Source organism: Ricinus communis, chromosome 2 (genome assembly GCF_019578655.1).
Source record: "Ricinus communis isolate WT05 ecotype wild-type chromosome 2, ASM1957865v1, whole genome shotgun sequence".
NCBI classification, from domain to species: Eukaryota; Viridiplantae; Streptophyta; class Magnoliopsida; order Malpighiales; family Euphorbiaceae; genus Ricinus; species Ricinus communis.
In genome coordinates this window covers 32,524,318-32,547,992 of record NC_063257.1, presented here as the reverse complement: position 1 = coordinate 32,547,992, position 23,675 = coordinate 32,524,318, and the positions used below count along the sequence as shown (strand labels likewise).

The window sequence follows — 23,675 nt, the reverse complement described above, 5'->3', positions numbered from 1 at the left end:
AGCAGTTTTAGCTGGAAGGAAAATACTTATACAGAAATTTTTCAGCCAATGCCTTCCAAGTAGTAATCGTCTGCTGTGGAAGAGATTGCAACCATCTCTTTGCTCTGTCCCTCAAGGAAAATGGAAATAATCTCAGCCGAATGGCGTCATCGGTTGTTCCATTTATCTTGAATGTGTCACAAATCTCCAAAAAGTTGGATATATGTGCATTGGGATCATCGCTGGGCAATCCTCCAAACTGCACACTCTACTGGATCATCTAGATAACATTGTCCTTAATCTCAAAATTATTGGCCGCTACAGGAGGTTTGACTATACTAGTTTTCGTCCCATCGAAGGATGGTCGAGCAAACTCGTACATCATCCTCTGATCGTCATCAGCCTGGGGGGTTGTGGTTCTCCATCACGTTAGCTTTATAAACTTGAACTGTGACTCTGACCTCCTCCTCAACTGCCTGCAAACGTCGTCTCAATAATCTAAGAGAGTGCTCTAGATCAGATAAGGGTTCTATAGGATCAGGATTAGAGCTCCTGGTCATAAACTACTTGAAAATGATAATCCAAACAACCACCAATCAATAAAAAAAATAAAACAAAGAATAAAGAATAAATAAACAAACAAATAATGACTAAAGTAACACAAAAACAATTCACTTTAGTTCACTGTTACGGTTCCCTGGCAACGGCGCCAAAAAACTTGATGGGCTACTGATGCAACCTACACCTAAGGCAGTGAACCTATTGATGCGGCCTAGCACTAGTAAGTATCAAGGTCGTATCCCTGGAGATCAGGTGAACTTAAAGTTACTACTATTCGCTAGGTTATCTAGTTTGAAATAAGTGTGAGAAGTCTAAATTAATTAACTAATAATTATGAATGCAAATAAAGGAACAAACAACAACTGACAATCGAAAGACAACCGTAACAAAACAAGCAAACCCGAAGGGGACCTAAGTGATGGAATTCTAAGGTTGATTTTATAAATTACCAATCTTACTACCCGTGCCTAAATCCTAAATCGAACTCGGCTCCTCTCTCGAGCTCACCAAGTTCCTAAACCTGCACTAACCTAATAGTATCTCTTCCTATCAGATTATTATAGATTAGCATTAAGCGTGATTTAGATCTATTAATAGTTGTTAATTCTTAATCCGGCGAGTGAATTAACCTTATCTCTAAGTGTTAACTACCAATTCTTACTATTCAATTTCCAGTTGTAACAAGCATTTCTCAATTTCAAGAAACAACCCAAAAGATAATTAATTCAACGTCTCAAATTAACTGAATCAAACTTTATTACTAAACAGCAAGAATATTACAAGAATGCCAAATAAAAATCTAATAATTAAGCACAATCCATCAACAAAGGTGAACCCCAATGGGTTCGGCAGCCGTAGCTACTCATAATGAAAGAAACAAATACAAAAGGAAATAAACAACAGAAAAGGAAATGGAACATGTAACCCCTCTTCTCTCGAATCGGAGTGGAAATGTCGCAAGCGCCAACTTTAAAACCAGCCTCAAGTATGGATCTCGGATATCTCGGTCAATCGTCTAGAACCTTCAATCTTTGCTTGAATCTCCCAAATCAATCCTCTGAAATGACGTTGGTCTCCTAAAATGTCAAGAATAGAGGTGTAGAACTGAGGGGTCGCGCATATAGAGAAGTTCATAAATCAGAAGTAGAAGCTTGTCTCATTTTGCATGCGCCTACTTATAGGCAAAAGTGCCATAGCCTGTGCAATGGGCACCAACATCCACGAAATGACAAATTTCCAAAATTGTCCAAGGGGGGCCATGAATGGACCATTGGATGGCCCGTGCAAAAGCCTCAAAATGCGCGCCAACAAGGAATCGACTCTGACAAACATCGAATATGCGTAAATCATCCAAATATCTTGGTTTCTGCCAAGAAATCAATCAATTTCTCATCAAAGAGTTCGAAAACCTAAAAACTCATAAACATACCGAAGTGCGATCAAACAAGAATAAATATGACTCAAATACACGAATAAACGATTGATAAACAGTCAATAAATATGCATAGAATCATCTACATCATAGGTTCATTAAAGACTTCTCTAAAATAGCTAGACCTCTTACTAGACTTTTGGAGCAGGATGTTGACTTTATATTTGATGAGGAATGTATGGCAGCCTTCACATCCCTAAAAGCCAAGTTTGTCAAAGCCCCAATTATGGTAGCGCCAAATTGGAGTCTCCCCTTTGAGCTAATATATAACGTAAGTGACTTTGTAGTTGGAACCGTTCTTGGTCAGAGGAAAGAAAAGCACTTTCAGCCCATCTATTATGCAAGTAAAATGATGACTGACACGCTGGCAAACTACCCTACTATTGAAAAGGAACTTCTTACGGTTATTTTTTACTTTTGACAAATTTCGATCATACTTGATTTCGTCAAAAGTGATAGTATACACTGAGCATTTAGTATTGAGGTATTTGTTCTCTAAAACTGATGCAAAACCAAGATTTATAAGATGGGTGTTACTTTTTCAGGAATTTGATTTAGAGATACAAGATAAAAGAGGAGCAGAAAACTTAGCAGTTGACCATCTATCATGACTTGAGAACCCCCATTTGGAGAAGTTACACAAGAGGGACATTAATGATCACTTTCCGGATGAACAGTTGTATGCTATAGCAAATGTAGTAGGTAGTTCAGATTTTTCAATACCATGGTATGGTTACTTTGCAAACTATTTAGTTGCAAGGGAACTTCCAAAAGAATACTCTTATCAAAAAAATAAGAAATTCTTTGCAGATTTGAAATATTACTTTTGGGAAAACACTTTTCTGTTTAAAATATATGCCGACAAGATAATAAGAAGGTGTGCGGCATGGCTAAAAACTATGAGCATTCTTGGTCATTGCCATAGTGGACCAGCTGGAGGATATTATAGGGTGAGTAAAACAGCTCAAAATGTCCTACAATCAGAATTCTATTAGCCAACTCTATTTAAGGATAGCAAATCATTTGTGCGAGAATATGACGTTGCCAATGGACAGTTAATATTTCGTCTCATAATGAAATGCCACAACACAGTATACTTGAATACGGAATTTTTTATGTATGGGGCATAGATTTCATGCGACCCTTTCTTAATTCTTTTGGCAATAAATATATATTGGTGGCTGTTGATTATGTCTCTAAATGGGTCGAGGCACAAGCTTTACCTCGTAATGATGCAAGGGTAGTATTGAAATTCTTAAAAAATATTTTTTATAGGTTTGGCATCCCCAAGGCCATTATTAGTGATAGGGGTACACACTTTTGTAATACTCAGCTAGAAAAAGTGTTAAGGAGGGTTGGTGTCATGATAAATTTGCTATCCTTTATCACCCTCAAACAAGTGGCCAAGTAGAGAATACCAATAGAGAGTTAAAGAGGATCCTTGAGAAAACTATGAAACGAACTAGGAAGAATTGGTCCATTAAACTAGATGATGCTATGTGGGCCTGCAAGACTGAGTTCAAAACAGCCCTAAGAACTACTCCTTATAGATTAGTATATGAAAAATCTTGTCATCTACCTATTGAAATTGAGCACAAAGCTTTTTGGGTGATTAAACAAGTTAATCTTGATCTAGCTAGTGCAGGTTTGAAGAGAAAATTACAAGTTAATGAATTAGATGAATAGAGGCTGCTTGCATATGAGAATGCCCGTCTAACCAAAGAACCCATAAAGAAGTGGCATGATGCCAGGATTAAGCCAAGGAGAGAGCTTCAAGCTGGAGATGAGGTGCTTTTATTCAATTCGAGACTTTGGCTATTTCCAGGTAAGTTAAAGTCACATTGGTCAGGCTCATTTGTTGTTAAGCAAATCTTTCCATATGGAACAGTTGAGTTGACCCATCTTGAAAAGAGTGATTTCAAAGTTAATGGCCATAGGTTAGAACCATATTTTGGAGTAGAGTTTGATTCAGGAAAACAAGTTTTACAACTTCTCAAGTCAACGTGAGTAGATATAGATTTATCTAGCTAACAGGACGTTGAAGGAGCACTTGATATGAGGCAACCTACTATTTACTTTTAATTGGTTTTACTATTATTTTTATTTTTGGTTAATTATGTTTTTATTATTGCTTCTTTTTGTTTTAGGACTAAGGATTTGAGCCTATTCCTTACTCCTACTAGGTTTTAGTTTAATTTTTCATAGATTCGAGCCTATTTTAATTCAATTAAGCCCCATAAGATTTTAAAGTTTTAGTTAAATAGAATTAAACTAGTTGTTGTATTAGAGCTGTCTTTCTTTTCCTTTTCTTTAAGGAATAACAATTTAGTTTAACTATGATAGCTAGAATCCTGATATTATTCCAATAAGCACTATCAACTTCAATTAGGACTAAAACTCTTGGGAGTTGCTCTATAAATAGGACCTCTTCTATCTTCCCTTTAAAATTTTTCATTCTTCATACTTCTCTAATAGCCATGAGTACTCAAGAAAACCAGGTACATGATGTTCCTTCTTTACCTTCACCATCACCATCTAAATCTAGGCATAGATCACGATCACCCACACCACGCCCAAATAGGTTTATAAAATGGGATTTTCCCTTCACCTTCACCATCACCACCTAAATCTAGGATACCATTCTATAGGAGAAGAAGACCATAGGATCCAAGGTGAGAGGAGTTTACTGCCATATTAGCTTATCAAAGAGCATACCTCAAAATTAATGAACAAGTTTATAGTTTGGAGGAAATACTAGAGAATGAGTGTCGTGAGAGAGCTTACTAAGAGAGATATCTTTATAAAGAATATACTATGAATGAAGATCCAAATTCTAATGTAAGTATAGAGAGTGATCCTAGCGAACCTAGTGATTAGGAAGGTCGAGAAGCCAACCTACCTACCCTAAGACCTTGAGGCCATCCTAGGAAGCGTGATTATGTTATCTTGACACTCAAAAGAGAACGAGGACGTCCAAGGAAGGTTCCGCAACCCCCTAAAGTTAAGAGAGGGAGAGGGCGCCCAAGGAAGCCATTGGAATAATTTGTGGTCTTTTAGTTCTAGTTAATAAATTTTTATGTTAGTTAGTTGATTGTTCTTTAGTTTTTGTTTAGGGTTTGGAGACAAGTTCTTTTAGTTTTGGCTAGTGCCTTATGCTTTTTGATAAATTCAATTTCTTTTAATTCAAGTTTCATTTGCGATTTAAGCATGTTTGTGTGAATTATTGGTTTGTAAATTTTATTTTTTATTGAATAAGGCATATGGGAGTTAGTTGCATGATTCCATTTAAAGGAAAATTAGGAATTTACTTAAAATTTTGTGCCACACGGCCGTGTCTCTTCTCGTGTGGAGCAGAGGGAATAGGTCGAGAGTAAGCGCATATAACACAGGGAGGTAACACGCCCGTGTTCCTCCCGTATGGAATTGAGACAACTTCCCGAAACTAATTGAACCCATACAGGGAGATCACATGCCCGTGTCTCCTATCAGTGTAACGTCACAAAACATCCTGAAGTCCCTCTCATATGACATGGGAAGGTGACACTCCTGTGTGAATCCAACGCTGTAGTTTTCAAGACGCTACACGGGGAGCCATAAGCCCGTGTCTTTTCCCTTGTGGAACAACAAAATGCAAAATATAAAAGCCCATTTTTCATTTTGTCACTTAATCATCAATCAACCCTAGTCGTCTACTTTTTTTTCTCTAAAACTTTCATAATCTTTCCCTCATCTCTTCTCACTCATTTGCTTCTAAACATCATTTTTCCTCTTAACACACAACTTCACCCCCTTCTTTTACTCTTTCTCTTTCACTCTTCTTCATAATGGGACCCAAGAAAAGTGCATTGAGAAAGTGAACTCCTGCCTAAATTCTAACAAAGCATCCTAGGAGTGGAAGTTCTTCATTTCAAGCCCCTCCTTCGGCTGCTACATTGGTCTCTTTTAACCACAATCATCCATCTGTGCAATTTATTGACAACTTCTCCCGAGCATAGTTTGGAAATTTAGCCAACAAGAAATTTTGCCTAATTTTCACTTTGATTAAGACTTTATGTGTTCTATTGGCTTTGAGAAGTAACTTAGAGGATAGGTAAACCAACCGGCATGGAAGAAAATTTTTAGATTTCGGAACTAGCTTTTAGAGAGGTCACCCTCGAGTTCTTGTGTACTCTATGCTTCGAGGTCAGCTCAAGGATTGATCATACGAGTAAGACAATGAAGTTTCGATTAGGAAGAAATTATTTCGATATGTCAGTGAATGAGTTCACCATTACTATGAGTATATACGCAGAGAAAGAAGTAGCATCCAAGGAATATAGGCATGCACCTTTCAAGTTCTTCGGGAATCACACTCCGGAAGGGGTTTGGGCAAAGTTAGGCTGAATGCACCTAGGTATGTGACCTCTAAATCTAATGCCTCCGCTTTCGATTATGTTCCACTGCGTATTATGCATTTCTTGTTAACTACTACAATCACGAGTAGAGGAGAGAGTTAAAGGCATTGCACTCAACATGACCTATTTTTTTTGATGTGTCTAGAGGAGGGTATATAGTGCAATATGACTTTGATTTTATTAGTGTATTTGCTAGAGCAAGCCATGAAATTTGATAAAGGGTGTTTGCGTGTGGTATGTACATAACAAGGCTAGCTAAGAATCTGCAAGTTTTTTATGGACTTTCAGCAATGACATTGGATGGGTTGCTAAAATTGATGGGTCTTGAAATCTTGCAACGCATGGACAAGGACAAATGCATTTTGCCTAATATACCTCAACCTCAAGATAATTTTCAATTTGACTTGCCAATTGGGCCACCAGCTTTCACTACTGATACCCCGGGTGCATCAGCTACACCCCAAGTAGATATACCATCATCCTCTTCTTTCTGTCCCCCGCCTTCTAGAGGTGAGCCATATAAGGATCGGATGGCCTACAACTTTGTGCAAATGGACGAGGATCAGAAGCCGATAGAATTTTAGCAGCAAATTTGCTTATTGGAAATTCAATTGCATGGGCTTCAATGTCAGGATACTAAGCTGCTCCATAATCAAGTTCAAATGCTAGGGATGCTTCAAAATCAGCAAGAAATGATGCGTCATCAACAAATGAACATGACTGGCTCCAAAACTCGATGGTGCATTATTGGCAGCCGCAAGGATACGCCATGCCGCGACCTCCATCAATCTTTTATCAATCTCATCAAGTGCAGCCAAATGATAGAGCGGTTCATGAAATTGATTTCGATGACAGCGATGAGGAGGAAGACGATGACAATTTTATTTTCTTATTTGATACCTTTTATTTAGTTTTATTTCAAAGTAATTTTGGTTCCCTAATTTGGTATGTTATTATGATCCCCTATTACCTTTTATGCTTATCATTGTGTTTAGCATGTGTTAGTTGAACAATTACCTCAAAGTTTTGGACTCATAATTATACAATCTACTTACATCTAGGAAAGTAAATCTTTTCCTGTTGTTTCTTTTGATTTTTATAGACACATTAAGGATAATGTGTCCAATAAGTGTGGGGGAAGGGTTTTTTGTCTTTTACTTATTTATTTATAATTGATCTCCGTTAAGCTTATTGAATTTAATTAATTACTTTGTATGATTTTCTCTCTCGAATTCATAGATTCAAATTAATGAATTTAGTTAGTTGTTTATTGAATCGTGAATTAGTTTATCTGGCTATGAATTGTGCATTAAGCTTAGTATCCATGCTAAGATTTTTTATTGATATATGTCACATATCTTTTCTTCTATCTTGAAGCCTTAGTTATGTTTATGAGCATTGATATTTTTTAAATTTCTCTTGATTTTGTTGAGTAGATACATCTAAAATCCCTTTGCATTTTCTTATTCTTTTGAGATGTCTAAAAAAATACAATATGAAAGTAAAGTAAACAATAATATGATGTAAGAGTTTCTCGCTCTATTCCGCTATTCTTAAAAAAGGGTATGAAACAAAAAGAAAATAAACTAAAGGAAAGCCGAGAATATGATTAGACATTTGAGTTGGTGACTCTAGTTGCATAACTAGGGGTAGGCATCATAAATGTCTACATTCACGTCAAAAGACTAGATTAACCATCTCAAATATGCGTGAATCTCTGAAAAATAAATAATGGTGCTTCATGAAAAAATAAATATGTTTATGTTTAGGGAGAAAATCTTTATCTCTATTTTCTTTGAAATTTTGAGTTGTTTGGAAAGAATACTCATTTCCCTAACTTTGGATGTCAAGAATTTGAATCTTTGTGCTTCTTTATGAAATTACCTTAGAAGTTAGTATTTTGTTTAAGAATCCATCCCTGGCTAATGATTCTAGACTATGATGATATAAATGATTAACCTCTGAATTATTTGATATCTATTTATTAGAAAGAGAGAGCTTTTCATCTCTTCATTTTTTATTCTATTCAATTTGCTAGAGGACAAGCAATTGCTCAAGTGTGGGGGAATTTGATAAGTGCTATAATCACTTACTTTTAAGTCTTGTTTTATCTTGATTTCACCTTAAATTGAGTTTAATTTATTTGTTAGAGTTTGTTTTCGGTCCTTTTTAGGTACTTGACCAAGCTTTAATGATAAGAAAAAGTTTTGGCATCAAAATACACAAAAATTATCCTAAGGACCACTTTTTTATCAAGAGATGGAGAATCACACGGGCATGACATGGGAAGAACTTGCTCGTGTAGCCTTCCCATGTAAAGTTCAGCAAGTGACAGATTAAAAGGATGTATCACACAATGAGCACATGCTCGTGTGTCCTTCCGTGTGAGTTGCAAAGAATGGTAGTTTGTCCAAGGCACAACATGGGAAGAGGACATGCCTGTGTGCCCTTCCCGTATGACCAGAGAATTGTTTCAAGAGCAATTTTGAGCTAAGGATGTCACACGGCCATGTGGTCCCCGTATGGAACATAAAGAGACACTATTTAAAGGAACTTTTAGAGTTTTTTTAGGAGAGTTCCTTCATGTTTTTATTTCTAGAGAGAGAAACACTTAGAAACTTCATTTTCCTTTCATTTTTAGGGTTTTGATTGGTCATTTCTCAAGGAAGAACATCAATTTCTTCTCTACTTTCCAAGATTGAAGATTTTCATCTCTACTCTTTCATGAATAGTTTGAGATCTTCTTTTCCTAATCTTTATTTCTTTATTGTAATGTTTAAGAACTAATTTTCTTGCTATTTGGATTTTGATGAATCCTAATTTGTTTTCTGTGGATAGATTCAAAGTTAATGCAATTAATCTTTTCTATATGTTGTTTTATCCCTTTGGTTTCTTAGTTATCTATTTCAATTGATAAGTCGACGTATTGATTGGGATTTATTTTCATAGACCGATTAGAGATAATGTTTTATGAATTAGTCACATCTTAGGGATTGAGGATTGATTGGGATACTAGAGATAGGTCTACAAGATCCTTTGGTTCAGTAGTTCCTTAATCTTAATGCATGACCTAAGTGAGTGGGTTTAAGAAGAGATTCCTCTCCCTCCTCTTAGGAATTAGGGGTTTAATCACTTGAGAAAGGTTTAAACCTAATTTTGTGGAATGCCAACTCAACTCTTAATTGAATTAATTGTTGTTTGTTTCATGAAATACCTAACTTATTAGGGGGATTCACAACCTAAATAGGCTTTATCCTTGATAAGTTTGACAATTGTTTTAATCTTTGTTTTCAAGATTGTTTGATTTTTAAATATTACTACACCCAAACAACATTTTGATTGATAAATATTAGTATATGATTGAAGGTAATACTCACAATTAGGTTTTGAGTGGAATAATACTCTTATTCATCATTGTATTACTTGATACGATCAGTGCACTTTGTCGTGTGTGGATAGTGCACATCAATTAGACATTTGTTTTTCTTTTAAGTTTATTAGTTGTAGAAAGGGTTGTAATAATTTAGATTTATTGTTCTCTTTACTGTATGCTTTATTCTTGCTCTATTTTTATGGATAAATGACAAATAACTGACTATATGATTGTTAATCAAACTAGACATCTAGACTTAGGCCCTAAAACTTGAACTTTAGCATGAAAGTGGTCCATTAGGTTAACATATTAGTAAGTTTGGGTTTAAATCAAAATCCAATTAGACTTAGTGAGCTTTGCCATACTTAGTTAATTAATCAACTCACTTATAATAGGATCATTGAATCAGGCTTTGGCATATAAATTGTAGCCCACTTAGGATAAAATACTTGGTAATCAGACAAAATTTATAATTAGGCCAGACTAGGTGGGCCTCTTTGTACATAACTAAATAGTTAATTTAGGCTAACAACATAAATAGGAAATTGGGATAAAACTAAAATGGGCTAAACTTAGGTGGACCTCACATGTTGCAGTATTTAATGTGTAGAAATATTATGCTGCATTTATAGGGAATAGACCATTAGATAATAAAATTGAAATTAAGGATACACAAATAAGGAAGTTGGCTTTTGGATCCATCTCTAGATATGGCGAAGCTTCCTTATAAAATCTAGTACGCCACTCAATTAATAAAAGTGTCTCAGAGAATTACTCGAGTGGGGACTCCCTTTCTCCTTGCTAGTCTTTGTGACTAGTTAGTGTATTTCCAATTAGGTTGAGAATTCTTGTAGTGCTGTAGTGACTAAAGACACTTGGGTGCATGCCTAAAACCGCTGCCCATACTACACTTTTCTAAACATGCCAATTTTCTAAAATATAGACATTTAGCAAATCATGCAAATCTAATATAACCGAGATCTAATTATACAAATATATAGATTATCATCAAAGAAAAGTAAATCTAGCATATTGACCTACTTATGTGATTCATCATATTCAAAATCTAGGAACAAGAAAGTTATCAATTTCAAAATCTAGGAACATAAACATGATGGAAAACACATAAAATTATGTAATCAATCATAATAACCCTAAATCTAGGCACATAAAGCATGTGAAATAATCATTAAAGAGCAATCATTAAAACCTTAGCATGTTACTAATTCACAAAATTAACCTAACATGTACTAATTATAGAGAAAATTAGAAAAAAGAAGGAAGAGGATATGATTGTTTTGAAACCCTCAAGTTGTCACCGTATTTACCTCGAGTCTCAAGAGTAGAGGAGGAGGTTGAATCAAAGATTGGGTAGGAATCAAGAGTGCTTTGGCTATGTGTTTAGCTTTTGGAGTTTGTGTATTTTGCTTCAAAACTTATTATCATTATATCCTGATGATTACCAACCTTCTAGCCTAAGGTTTCCTTTTCTATTTATAGAGGAGTGGAGAAAACCCTAGAGGACATGATATAATCTCCATTTAATTAATGTTTAGAATTGATATTAAAACATAAGGAAAGATGCAACATAAACAATTTAAAATTGTTCTTAATTTCCACCAAGAATCTCATTGATTAAGATAGTCATAACACACAAAACAAGCAAAAGATGGAGAAGGCTTACAAAGGGAGTTTTCGGCCAATCTAATGAGTGCTTCTTGCTTTTTTGATTCTTGATTCTTCAAGGATGATTGATGCACTTTGAAGCTACTCAAGTGACCAGCCTCTTTTGGTGATCCACACAAGCTTCTAAGCAAAGATCTTACTAAACGACTTTTAGGAGATTAAGGATAGATGTTGGAGATTGGATGTTAGTTCTAGGCAAGGGGGATGCATCAATTAATCTTATTGATTGATTCACCTTGGGTATACGTTTGAAGAAAAAAATTTCTCTTTTAGATGTGCCACCATCCTATAACCTCAACCCTTGCCAACCCATATGGAACTCTTTCTATATATATGGCCTTTAATCAAAGTCCTTAATGATTTAGGATTTCTACAAAATCGTAACTTACTTTAAGTTGGGCTTTGTTGTCCTAAATGGATTCTAATTAATACAAAAACTAATCCATAGATGATAAACCCATCATAGGCCTATTATACAAGGCCCTTAGCTCTTAATTAATTAACCTTTAGATCCAATATATATGAGCTTAAGCTTATTGCTTAAAACCTTATCTTAATCCTCACTTAAATCCTATTTGTGTTTGACCTAAAAGGTTCCTAACATGTTGCCAATGAATATTGATTTTGTGTTAAACTCCTTTAGTTCAATGTTAATTCTCTAATGTAACTTAATCCATATTCATAGATCAAGATTGGCATCTAGCAGTGTGTCATGACTACCCATATATGTAGAAAAGATTAAAGTGCTTTAATTAACCTTTGCAGTGAGCAATCTTATAATGTAATTCAATCCTTTTATTGTACTTTTATCCCAATTGATTTATAAAGCATGGATGCAAGTGTCAACTCTATAATTGAACCAATCATGTATGTTCTTGATAATTGCATATAACATTTTGAATAAGATCTATGGAACACGTTTTATAATCTTCCTTCATACAACCTTGGCCAAGGATTTTCGTGTTAAAGCATATCAAGAACCATTCGGATAAGGTCCCATAACATATTCCTTTGGGCAATAAATTTTGTAATGATAACTTATTATCTACATATGACTCTTACTATATCCAATGATTATCCCTTGAATGCCCCATGGATAGGAGAACATAAGATAGCATCAAAGTATAGTAATCCGCATATAAGATAATATACTGTTATCTTAAATCTGATGATCACGTCTTACATGATTGTCATAAGAGTATTGTCCATAGACACTTGGGGTAAATTCCATACAGACTACTCAGTGGGGTCATGTTCAATGAACTTGTTCTTGTAACAAGCACCCATATGCTTATCTCAGAATCCTTATCCCTCAACCTTATGAGACAGATTGCTTACTTCATAAGTAAGTGATAACACATTATGGTGGTCTCTAGCGTTTGATCAATATCCAACAATCAATATCTAATTCTTGATAAAACATCAACTATGAATAAAATTTAGGAATGTATGTAGTGAGAACCTCATCATTGTAAACTTGCTTTATAATTTCTCTCACATTTGTGTTTATATTCCATGGTTTTCATCTTTAACGGTTTAGATTATTCTTTTGATAATACCCGACAACTCATACCATTAGAGTTGAACAATGTCTTTAGTATAATTCAATACCATCAATTTTGATCTATAAATTAATAGAGATCAATTAATAACTCCTTATCTTTAGATACTCTAACAGGTAATTCTAAGAATTAAAGATAATTTAATAGCTTTATCAGAATCTTTTCTAATCGATTAATATTGGCTTTTCTAATAACTTGGGATAATATTGATAAATACCCATTTAATCATAAAAATAACAAAAAATTGGATAATTATCGATAAAATCCCTTCTAAAAAGTCTATATTGATGGTTATGGGTGTTTAAAATCAGAAAAACATCAAAGACAACCATAAAAATTGAGTTTTGAGTCAACCGACACTATGTAGAGCTGGTTGGCTCTAAGGATTGGCAAATTCCTGAAAATTTACAATTTAGCCCTCGAACATGGCCATTAGACCGATTTTGACTCAATTTGATTTTGAAACACAATGCATTTTCCTAGAGAGGGTTTCAAGTACTGCAGCCTACAGATTTGCTTACTTCTTTCAACTCGAAGTCTACATTTTGGAGGGAGCTCCATGTACACCTCCTCTTGGAGATCATCAAGTAGAAAAGCATTCTTTATTAAAGACCAGTTTAGGTTTACAATCAAGAACAAGAGGATCCAAATAATGTTTATCTTAGCCAATAGAGCAAAAGTCTCTACATAATCCATTCTATATATTTGATTTTATCCTTTTGTAACTAGCCAAGCTTTGTATCTCTCCACACTTCCATCTGCCTTGTACTTTATTATATAGATCTAACTACATCCAAGATGTATTTTTCTATTTTGTGAATCTACAACCTCTCAATTTTCCATTCTTTTGAAGGGACTTTATTTCTTCGTTCTTTGCTTCTTTCTACCTTAGGTCCTTTTATGACTTCCTGCATACTCTTACGTATATATACAAAAGATAATTGCTTTACAAATGATTCATATATCTTTGACAGCCTATGATAAAACACATAATAATTTATTGAATATTTAGGTGCAGAATTCAACATGGGTTCATAATTTGATTTAGGAATTCATATGGTAGTTCTACTCGAGAGTATTATAAGAGAGGGTCATTAGTTACCTGAGGTTCAATTTGGGATGAGTCATCAAGCAAAGGTAGCACTAATTAAGGTGCTTCAAGCTCAGCTCTATTATCTTGACCACACATCTCAAGCTCAAAATGCTCGGTTGATTCATGCTTAGGATAATAATACTAGGCTTGTTCTTGTTCGATTAAATGATATTGTTGCTTGGGTAGTAAATTCAGTTTGAGCTTGTCGAATTGTGTTTGCTTGGGATTAGGATAATGGCTAAGGTCATGATTTGTTTAAAAGTTAGGCTGGAGATGTGTTTAGAGGTTAGGTTGAAGAGACTGCAAGTTAATGTTTCTCTCCCCTTGACTTGTAATGGATATAACAGGAAAATATATTCAATGTCCATGGAATTGAACATCCGTACTGACATACATACATTGAGTTAGAGGGTGATAACACCTATATTCTTTAAGATAAAGACCATAACCACTAAAGAGCACAAGGTTGGAGTTTGTAGCAAGTATGATGAGGTAGGTGAACAAAGGTAGTGCATCCAAGAAATTTGGAAGATAAGTTCAATAATGATAGTGACGTAAGTCTTTTAGTTAATGTATCAAATGGAGTATGGAAGTCTACGGTACCATATTATGACGTAAGAAACTGAGGATGGAGCTTCTCCCCATTATTGGAGGGGAACATTGGCTTCAAATAACATAGCTCGGACCATTTCCAGGGTATGTCAATTTTTTATTTCTACAATCTCATTTTGTTAAGGAGTATAAGGGAATGTGATTTGATGGATTACACCATGTAGTTGAAGGAACTATCTAAATTCACGATTAATAAATCCGCTTACATTATTTGTCTGATGAACTTGAACTGAAGTTTTATACAGAGTTTGCACCATCAAATAGAATTTCTTGAATAACAAGCAAGCATCATGCTTACTTTTCATGAAGAAAATCCATGCCATACGACTACAATCATTAATAGAAAAAACCACCAAGCTCCATCTAAAGTCGGAACCTTTATAAGTCTTCAGACATCAGAATGTATAATCATAGACATTGCTAAACTTTTATTTAAACTAATTGGAAAGGAACACGATGGCTTAAATTTACAAGTTTTATATTTGAAAATTAAAGTAGATGTTTTTAAAAATAACTTAGGAAATAAATACTTTAAATATCCAAATGATGCATGTCCGTAGCACTTATGCTATAACTAGATATCAGTTTCCAAACTAGAAGATACAGAACTACTATTGCCCGAACTTGACTCAGTCAATGCACTTAAGCTAGATGGTATAGTATCAAGATAATAGAACTTCTTTTTTGCAGTACCACAACTAATTGTCCACTTTATCTTGATGTCCTTAAAAATAAAATAATAAAGCTAAAAAATTACTACACAATTCAAATAGGAGATTAGTTGATATACAGACATTAAGGTAAAAATTCAGAGATGGAACAGTAAGGACTGATTCTGAATTTAGGTTATCACGAGGGAATGAACCTTTACTAATAACATTAGCTTTTTTACTATTGGTTGTAAACACAACAAATTGTTTGGATGCTTTTAGCTCGGTAGGAGTGTTAAAAGATATATTATTAGTTGATTCAGAATCAATAATCCATGTACATGACCTAACATTAGCAGAATTACAAAAAGATTTATATGTGGTTTTGAAGAGATGTGTAAGGCAACAACATCTGGCGGGAAAGTTTTCTCGATTAAGACTGTTGATATTGATGCGGTTTTTTACTTATGTTTCAAAGCTTTAGAAGGATCCCACCATTCAAGATATCTGATCATATCATAACATATATTTTGAGTGTATCATATTTCACTATAATGTGTACGTTTGTTCTATTGAATTGGTTGATTTACTACCACTATGAAAGCTCCAAATTATCTTTTTCCGAGCAAAAGAGCTATTTCTCTTGGCGAGTAATACAACTGACCCGGAGGAAGTTTGCTTGCCGGTTAAGAGTTTTTTCTGATTTTCTTCTCGGCGAATCCAAACTTGAATCCATATGAAGAATTTGTCCTCACACTTGTTCAAAAATCAACATCAACTCCATTTAAGAAGATATGGATTCTCAATTTTTTCACAGCTATGTTTTACATAGTGACATCATCCGAATCTTTCACTCTTACTTATCCTGATGATCAAGTTTTTAGATTATTTTAGTCAGTTTTTCATAATAAGTCAGAAGAGATCTACCAAATTGCCGACTTTAGAATGCTCATTGGTTAAGAGCAAAGATTTAGGTTTCATCTGATCCATCATATAATGCTTTTGTAAAAGCACTTTAGATTTCACAAGTTGTTTGAATACGAAGATAGCTTTTCATAAATTATGGTATCATTGATGTGAGCAACCAGCTTTTGACTTTCTGATTTTTAGCATACCAGCTAAACGGTTTCAATGCTCCCCTCTTTAACGAGCCAGCAAGAGAAGAAGGCTGACGACTTAAAATATGTAATTTTTCTAATCTACTAGCTCGAGTTCATTCTTTAATAAGGCACGAGGTCGACTAATCTTAGTTCTCTATTCTAAGGATTCTATGACTAGAGAAATTCGAATAAAAAGGTTCAGTTGATTCGGGTTGAGGAGAATCCATAATAATATAATCTAATTTTTCATCTCTCTCTATATACATTTCCATAATTTGAGACCGGGTGCCATAATTAGTTTCGGCAAGGATTGCTTCAGCTTTAAAGCCAGAATTTTTAGATGAAATATAAATAATTTGTGATAACAGTGTAAGATTTGATGGACGTTTCAGAAGACACGTTTTTCTAGGTGAGTTTATGCAGGCTGCTCTAATAACATAGACAAACTTTTATTCAATCTTATTGAAACTTTCAATTAGAAAGACTTATGAATAGACTCTTTTACAATTTCAAAGAAAACAAATATTCTTAAAAAATAAAATAAATATAGCAATAAATACAAAAAAAATATATACTATTTATGAAACAAAAAAAGGAAAATAAAAATAAATCTTCTACGGTCCATACTATCACAGTATAGCCAAAAAGTATGAATTACATGTACATGTAATGATAAAGATGATGGGATTAGCCAGACATTTAGAGAGAATTACGTTACAGCTTTTGAAGACATGTCCGGTCTTCGAGGTTGAAACTGAAGCAGGTCTTGCTACATTATGATTGGCATGAATTTCGAATTCGTTGGATGGTAGATATTTTCAAAAATAAACTATAAGTTATCCTGAATTTTAAGCATTTGATTCCTATGACTTTATTTCTGGGACGAATGATGATGAAGCAGTTCAGTTAGTTTACGAAGCCATGACATTCAGACCTTTCAGCAGATCGATATTTGCTTTTGATTTAACGATCCCTATGATCTAATGATCATGTACGAGATGGTGGGAGAGTGGGAGTGAGCTATATATGGTCAATTAGTGGTATTGAAGGAACATATAAGAGGTGATTTCTGTATGATATTAAGGTAGAACTTGGAACAGAAGCGTTCACATTGTAAATAAAATTTTTTTGAAGCAGCTTGCAAGAAACGTTTGTCTAAGAATCTGTAAAAGCGAAAGTGAAAAGATAACCAAAGACAGGAGTCTTTGAAATCTTATATGTATATATATTTGATGAGAGTCTGAGAGATGGTAATTGAAAAAGCGATTCCAAAGAAAGGAGGAGAAGAAAAGAAACAATGGCGCCCGTAGGATTGCCTCCAGGATTTCGGTTCCATCCAACCGATGAAGAGCTTGTCAATTATTATCTGAAACGAAAAATTAATGGCCAAGAAATTGAACTTGATATCATTCCTGAGGTTGATCTTTACAAATGCGAACCTTGGGAGTTAGCAGGTGAAGCTCTCTTTTTTTCCTTTCTTCTGATTGCAAATGCTATGGTATAATAATGATGTACATGTTGGTTTTGCAGAAAAATCATTTCTTCCAAGTAGAGACCCAGAATGGTACTTCTTTGGGCCAAGGGATAGAAAATATCCGAACGGATTCAGAACAAATAGAGCAACTAGAGGAGGATACTGGAAATCAACTGGGAAAGACAGAAGGGTTAACTCTCAGAACAGAGCTATTGGAATGAAGAAGACATTAGTCTACTACAGAGGTCGAGCTCCTCAGGGAATTCGGACTGATTGGGTAATGCATGAGTATCGCCTGGACGACAAGGAGTGTGAGGAGACCACAGGAATTCAGGTAGTTTGTGCATTAGCTTACTATCATCATCTTCATCCATAATTCATTATCAAATCATCTGAAAACTCCACTGCTATATTGATTACTCGAATTACCTATTTTCGAACTTGCCATTGTCATCATCATCATTATGTTGCTAATTATGGTTATCTACGTTTGCAAGCTTAGCCACATAAAGATGGAATCACTTACTATTAGAAAATGCAGCAGAGCATTCATCATTAAGACAACAAAACAAGAACAAAAGAATTTACCACTGGCACACACGAAATTACTCTGATATTAAGGTTTACTTTGGGTCTCCCTCTCGTTCATAAATTAAAAAGAAATTATCTCTCTTTCACGGACTTTCATCCAAATTCTGTTATTAAATAAGGAACAAGTAGAATTATTAATTTTTAATTGTATGGACCACTAGGCTTTTTATTAAATAATTAAACTAGGTATTTTTATAATTAACAATTTGATGTTTACAAAAACATGAAAACTGCTTGTATTGGACATAAGCTCCAAGCAACTTGGACGTCTAACTGAAATGAAAACCTTTTCTTTTTGGCCACTTCTTTTACAAAAACTGCAGAATGCGGACATGTAAGTATGCAAAAGTTATTCATGGAATTACGAAATTTAGTTGGAGATTTCATTCAAATTTAAGGACGTGGCAAGTGCATGACTTGCATGGGAAGCTAGGAGTGGAGCCTTTGCTTACTCCCTTTACCTGTTTAGTTTAATGTTAGAGTTTACTTTTATATGTCAGCATATTATTTTTATAGGCATACACTACTCAAATCTCTGACATATTCGTTGCTTCATATGGTGTGAGATCTATAAGTGAAACCTTGGCGTCCACCTTTTTCTTTGTTTTTTCTGCAATGAGACAAAAGTATTATCCTCCAGTGTGGCTCAATCCCCTTGTTGCATCTATTACTGGTTTATTTTGTTTATCTTTTTGAACATTCTGTGATCTATAAGTCTAGATTCCAATACTAATCAAATCATTATAAAATTCTTTTTTATTAAAAAAAAGCCCTAATCCTAAAGCAGCTCACCATCACTTTCACGGTGAAAGAAGGGTGTCGGCAACTTTTTCCTTTATTCCAAACACCAAATCAAACAGTGCTCATCACATTATATATATATATATATATATATATATACTGTCAAATTAAGTCTGTAGGTGCATAAGTAGCTCTACTTTACTGATGCACCAAACGAAGGCTTCCATCACGCATGTTTGTTATTGCTGTAAAACAGTTACATGCCAAATTCAGCCTCAACAATTGATTTCACCACAAGTAATCAACTGGATGATGTACAACAAAAATCTTCTGTTGGGATTTTCCCTTGCATGTATTCTAACACAAACAAATATAATTACCAAATTTACAGGACTCTTATGCATTATGTCGTGTGTTCAAGAAGAATGGAATATGCTCTGAAATCGAAGAGCAAGCACAATGTAGTATATCATTAATGGAGAGCTCACAAGGTGTAATAAATGATTATGAAACCATGTCGCCGGATATTCCGATTGCATCATCTTGCTGCGCGGACGATGAAGACAAAGATGATTCATGGATGCAGTTCATCACAGATGATCCATGGTGTTCATCTAGTACTGCCAATTTGGCTGGTGAAGAGGTTTCTCACCTGACTTTCGCAGACTAATAAGCACATTCAGCAAGTTTTTCATCAAAATGGTATTGGTGGTGGCGAATAACATAAGTTGGAAGCAATATCTTTCTCACAATAAAGCAAGATCCACACAATGTTAATTAGTAAATTCTGTCAACTATCACTATTAGAATATCTGTTACTTATAATACATATATATAAATGGGTTTAGTTATTTTGCTATGTATAAATTGGTTGGTGGACTCCCTTGAGACAATTTATTGAAATGGCTTTTTGGATTCTTTTTGGATTTGACCTCTGCTCGATCGATCAAGATGTTTTTCTATGTTGTGAAAATAAATGGCTTTTATTGATGATTATAGTTGTTCCATTATTTTTGTTTCTTAGGTATTTATTTATGTACACCTCCGTATATGCTTAGATGATATGGAATGTAATAGGAGTACATAAGTTTGATAAATTATCTTTGTATTATAAAGTAGATAATCGGGTGTTCCATTTCTCACCCTTAAGCAAAGAGTTTTTGCATTGAAAAGAATAAGATAATCTTAATGTGTATTGCATTCTTTTACGAAGACAATTTATTATATGCTACTGTGTTTAGAAGCATGATGGATACACGTGCACTCTGTAGGTGTGTTAGAGTAATTGTCTAATATGACACACTGGAGTAGGTACATTATTACTCAACTGCACGTACAATAGTATTGAACTGCATATACATTATTTCTGAACTGCAAGGAACCAACCGAATATACACAGTGACGGCTCAAAGCATTCGCCACTATAAGGCCTATGCCTAGCCCCAAGAAAATAGGGGCACGAGAAAATTAAGTATCTCAATTTTTTAATATATATATTTATAATTATTAATTTTATTGACTTCCGATTCTATTAAAAATTTTAAATAAATTTAAAATTTATAACATAATAATTAGCATTAATAATTTACTCGATAACTTGTTAAAGTGTTTTAAATCGAAAAAAACATATATTTTATGTCTTATATTTAAGTTAAAATTATTTAAATGATAATAATTTAAAAAAATTATTTAAATTTTAAAAAAAATTAAAACATGATATGCTTTTTGATAATGATAGCTTATATATATTTTCGGAATTAAAAACTGTAAAAAAAATTGTAAAAAATAAATAAAAACATTAATTGTGGTATAAAATTTTATAAAAAATATAATTTTTTTTACAAATATATGGATAAGTTATAGAATACTATTAACCATTTTCATCACAGTAATTTTAGTGAAAAGAAGTTTTCAAAATTAAAATTAATAAATCTTATTTGCCTTCTACATGTTTCAAAAAAGATTAAATAATTTAGCTATATTATCAATTAAAAAATATTTACTTTCTAAACTTGAAAACAAAAATTTAATTTAGTGATTTTACATCTAAAAGGCAAGAAAAATTAATTTTAAATAATTTTAAAATATATTTATATAACGAACTATAAATTAAATATTGCCTAGAGCCACAGAAGGTGTTGAGCCGGCCTTGTATATACATGCACTTTAGGACTAATGTACCTGCGGTTCAGTACCAATGTACCAACAATTTAGAACTAAAGATACATTAAAGTTTTTCTTTCAAATTATATACATAATATATATATATATATATATATATATATATATATATATATATATATAATATTTTACTGTCATGATCTAATCTGTGAGCCTATGACCTGCATTAAGAAATGGGTGGCCATGAAGCCACTAAGATCCATAACAAGTCTAATCTCAACTATATCCTCAAACATACAAACTATCAACAATAAAATCTATAATAATTACCGTATTACAGGTATATAAACAAATATTAAACCTCTAATATTCAGTCATGACGAAAGTGTTAATAACTCAAATTATCTTACCACATAAACAATTAATATTAATTACTAAACATCTGATGCTAGCTACAAAGTTTTTAGATTTCAAATAACAAACAAATTTCGAATAAGTATTTTGCCCTGTAGTGAAGAAAGAAGGCAGTCAAAAGAAAGTAGCTGGAGTCCTATCTATCACCTGGAAAAAAAAAATTGAGACTGTCAGTCTCGAGAGTAAATTAAAATCATATAATGAATAATATAGTAACAAACACTCATACAAAGTAATATAAATATTTATTTATATATTTATATATAAGAATACACAGCGCATACACACGTCATGTCATTGCTACATAGAAATTAGGACAGGGATAATAGCATAACCCTAGACTCGAAATCTACTAACTCGTAGGCTCTCTTATTTCCAATAAGACCTTCACCCAAAAAGCAAACCAAAGTCCTTAAATCCAATCCAGTCACTTATTTCCAACTTCGCTAGTGCCTAGAGAACTAAGCTCGACTAGGGATCTTTCCTCCGGCAATTCTTGAATCCCGTAAGAATAGAGAGCTATGCTCGACTAGGGCACATCATTATATATATTACTTGTCTCTGATTAACACTGATGCACACACAGTCCTGATACTATCATCAGGTGGTACGTTCTATTGTCGTCCTCGTCCTAGAATGTTATGAACAATAATATAAATAATAATCATAATAATAATTAATAAATAATATTTCTAATTTTAGCATTATTTATTATAATGGTATAATAGCAAAATATTAATTAAGTAATTATATTCTTAATATTGATAATAATAATAATAGTAATAATAATAATAATAATGGCAGCAACAGTAATGATACTATTATTAATAATAAAATAATAATACTAGTAATAAAAATAATTATAATAATAAAAATGGCATGAATAACCATAATGATAATAACATAAATAAATGACATGACTAGAAACTAATTGACTATATGATTTTAACTCATTGTCAGCATTATTTTTTCTAGATTTAGATATTGAGGGAATTATAGAAAACCTTGTGATAAAAGTTACTGCATTCTCGGGTCTCGGGAGATGAAGGACGGACAAATCTAATGTTAGGATTGAGGTTAATCCAGCCTAAATTACCTTTTTTAAATCAATTTGGACTTAATTTTCAAGAAAAATAAAGTTTGGGGGTCAAAATAAGGATTTCACAAATTCAGGGACCTAATTAAAAAATTCTTAAACTTCCCATGTGTAGAGCCAAATGCTCTATGCATAGCTAATCGGCTCCATATAGTGCCGATTGGGGCTTTTTCACTTCGACGTCATTTCACTTGACAATTTTACATCTAAATATAGATTCTAGAAGGTTTTGACGATAATCATGAAATTTTAATGATATTTATTTAGATTTAAAGAGTTACATTTAGATATTTATCAACTTATTATTTGAAAAATCTGAGATTATCGTTCTCTTTAGGGTTTTCTTTGAAATCCTACCTCTATAAATAGAAAGAGGTATCTAAGATTTGGGGGAGACATAACACACAACTAGAGAAAACAAAAGCTAGATCAATTAAGAAAGAGAGGAAAGTCTTATCTTCAATATTAGGCAGAAGGTTTAGGTCACTAAGAAAGAAGGCTACTGAAGAAAGAACGGTTTTTTTTTTTATGGAAACCTTTTTTAATCGATAGAAGCCTTATTAACACCGGATCCAACACTAGATTCCCAACCAGTCTTGGATTCAACTACATCTTCATCATCGGAGACTCACAGAACCATCAACTACGGTGACAACCTGAGGGTTCCTCCAAATATGCATCTATCATCATCAACATCATTCTAAACTGGTTTCTTTCTCATATAATTTTTTTATATTTTTTGTTAGAAACATGATTAGGGTTGACTTTAAATGATTAGATTAGGATTTTTTATGGA

At 33.5% G+C, this 23,675-nt stretch overlaps 1 protein-coding gene across 2 annotated transcripts; it reads left to right on the top strand.

The window, feature by feature from the left end:
- Nucleotides 1-17,698: 17,698 nt before the first annotated feature.
- LOC8277137 (NAC domain-containing protein 86) lies at nt 17,699-20,167 on the top strand. 2 transcript variants are annotated; one of them, XM_002525439.4, is made up of 3 exons: nt 17,699-17,896; nt 17,973-18,250; nt 19,640-20,167. In XM_002525439.4, the coding sequence occupies exons 1-3, from the start codon at nt 17,740-17,742 to the stop codon at nt 19,916-19,918; spliced, it is 714 nt and encodes a 237-aa protein (XP_002525485.1). In that variant the 5' UTR covers nt 17,699-17,739; the 3' UTR covers nt 19,919-20,167. The 2 variants fall into 2 exon arrangements, with proteins under 2 accessions (XP_002525485.1, XP_025014278.1); XM_025158510.2 differs by having other exon boundaries at nt 17,973-18,253.
- The last annotated feature ends 3,508 nt before the right edge of the window (nt 20,168-23,675 follow it).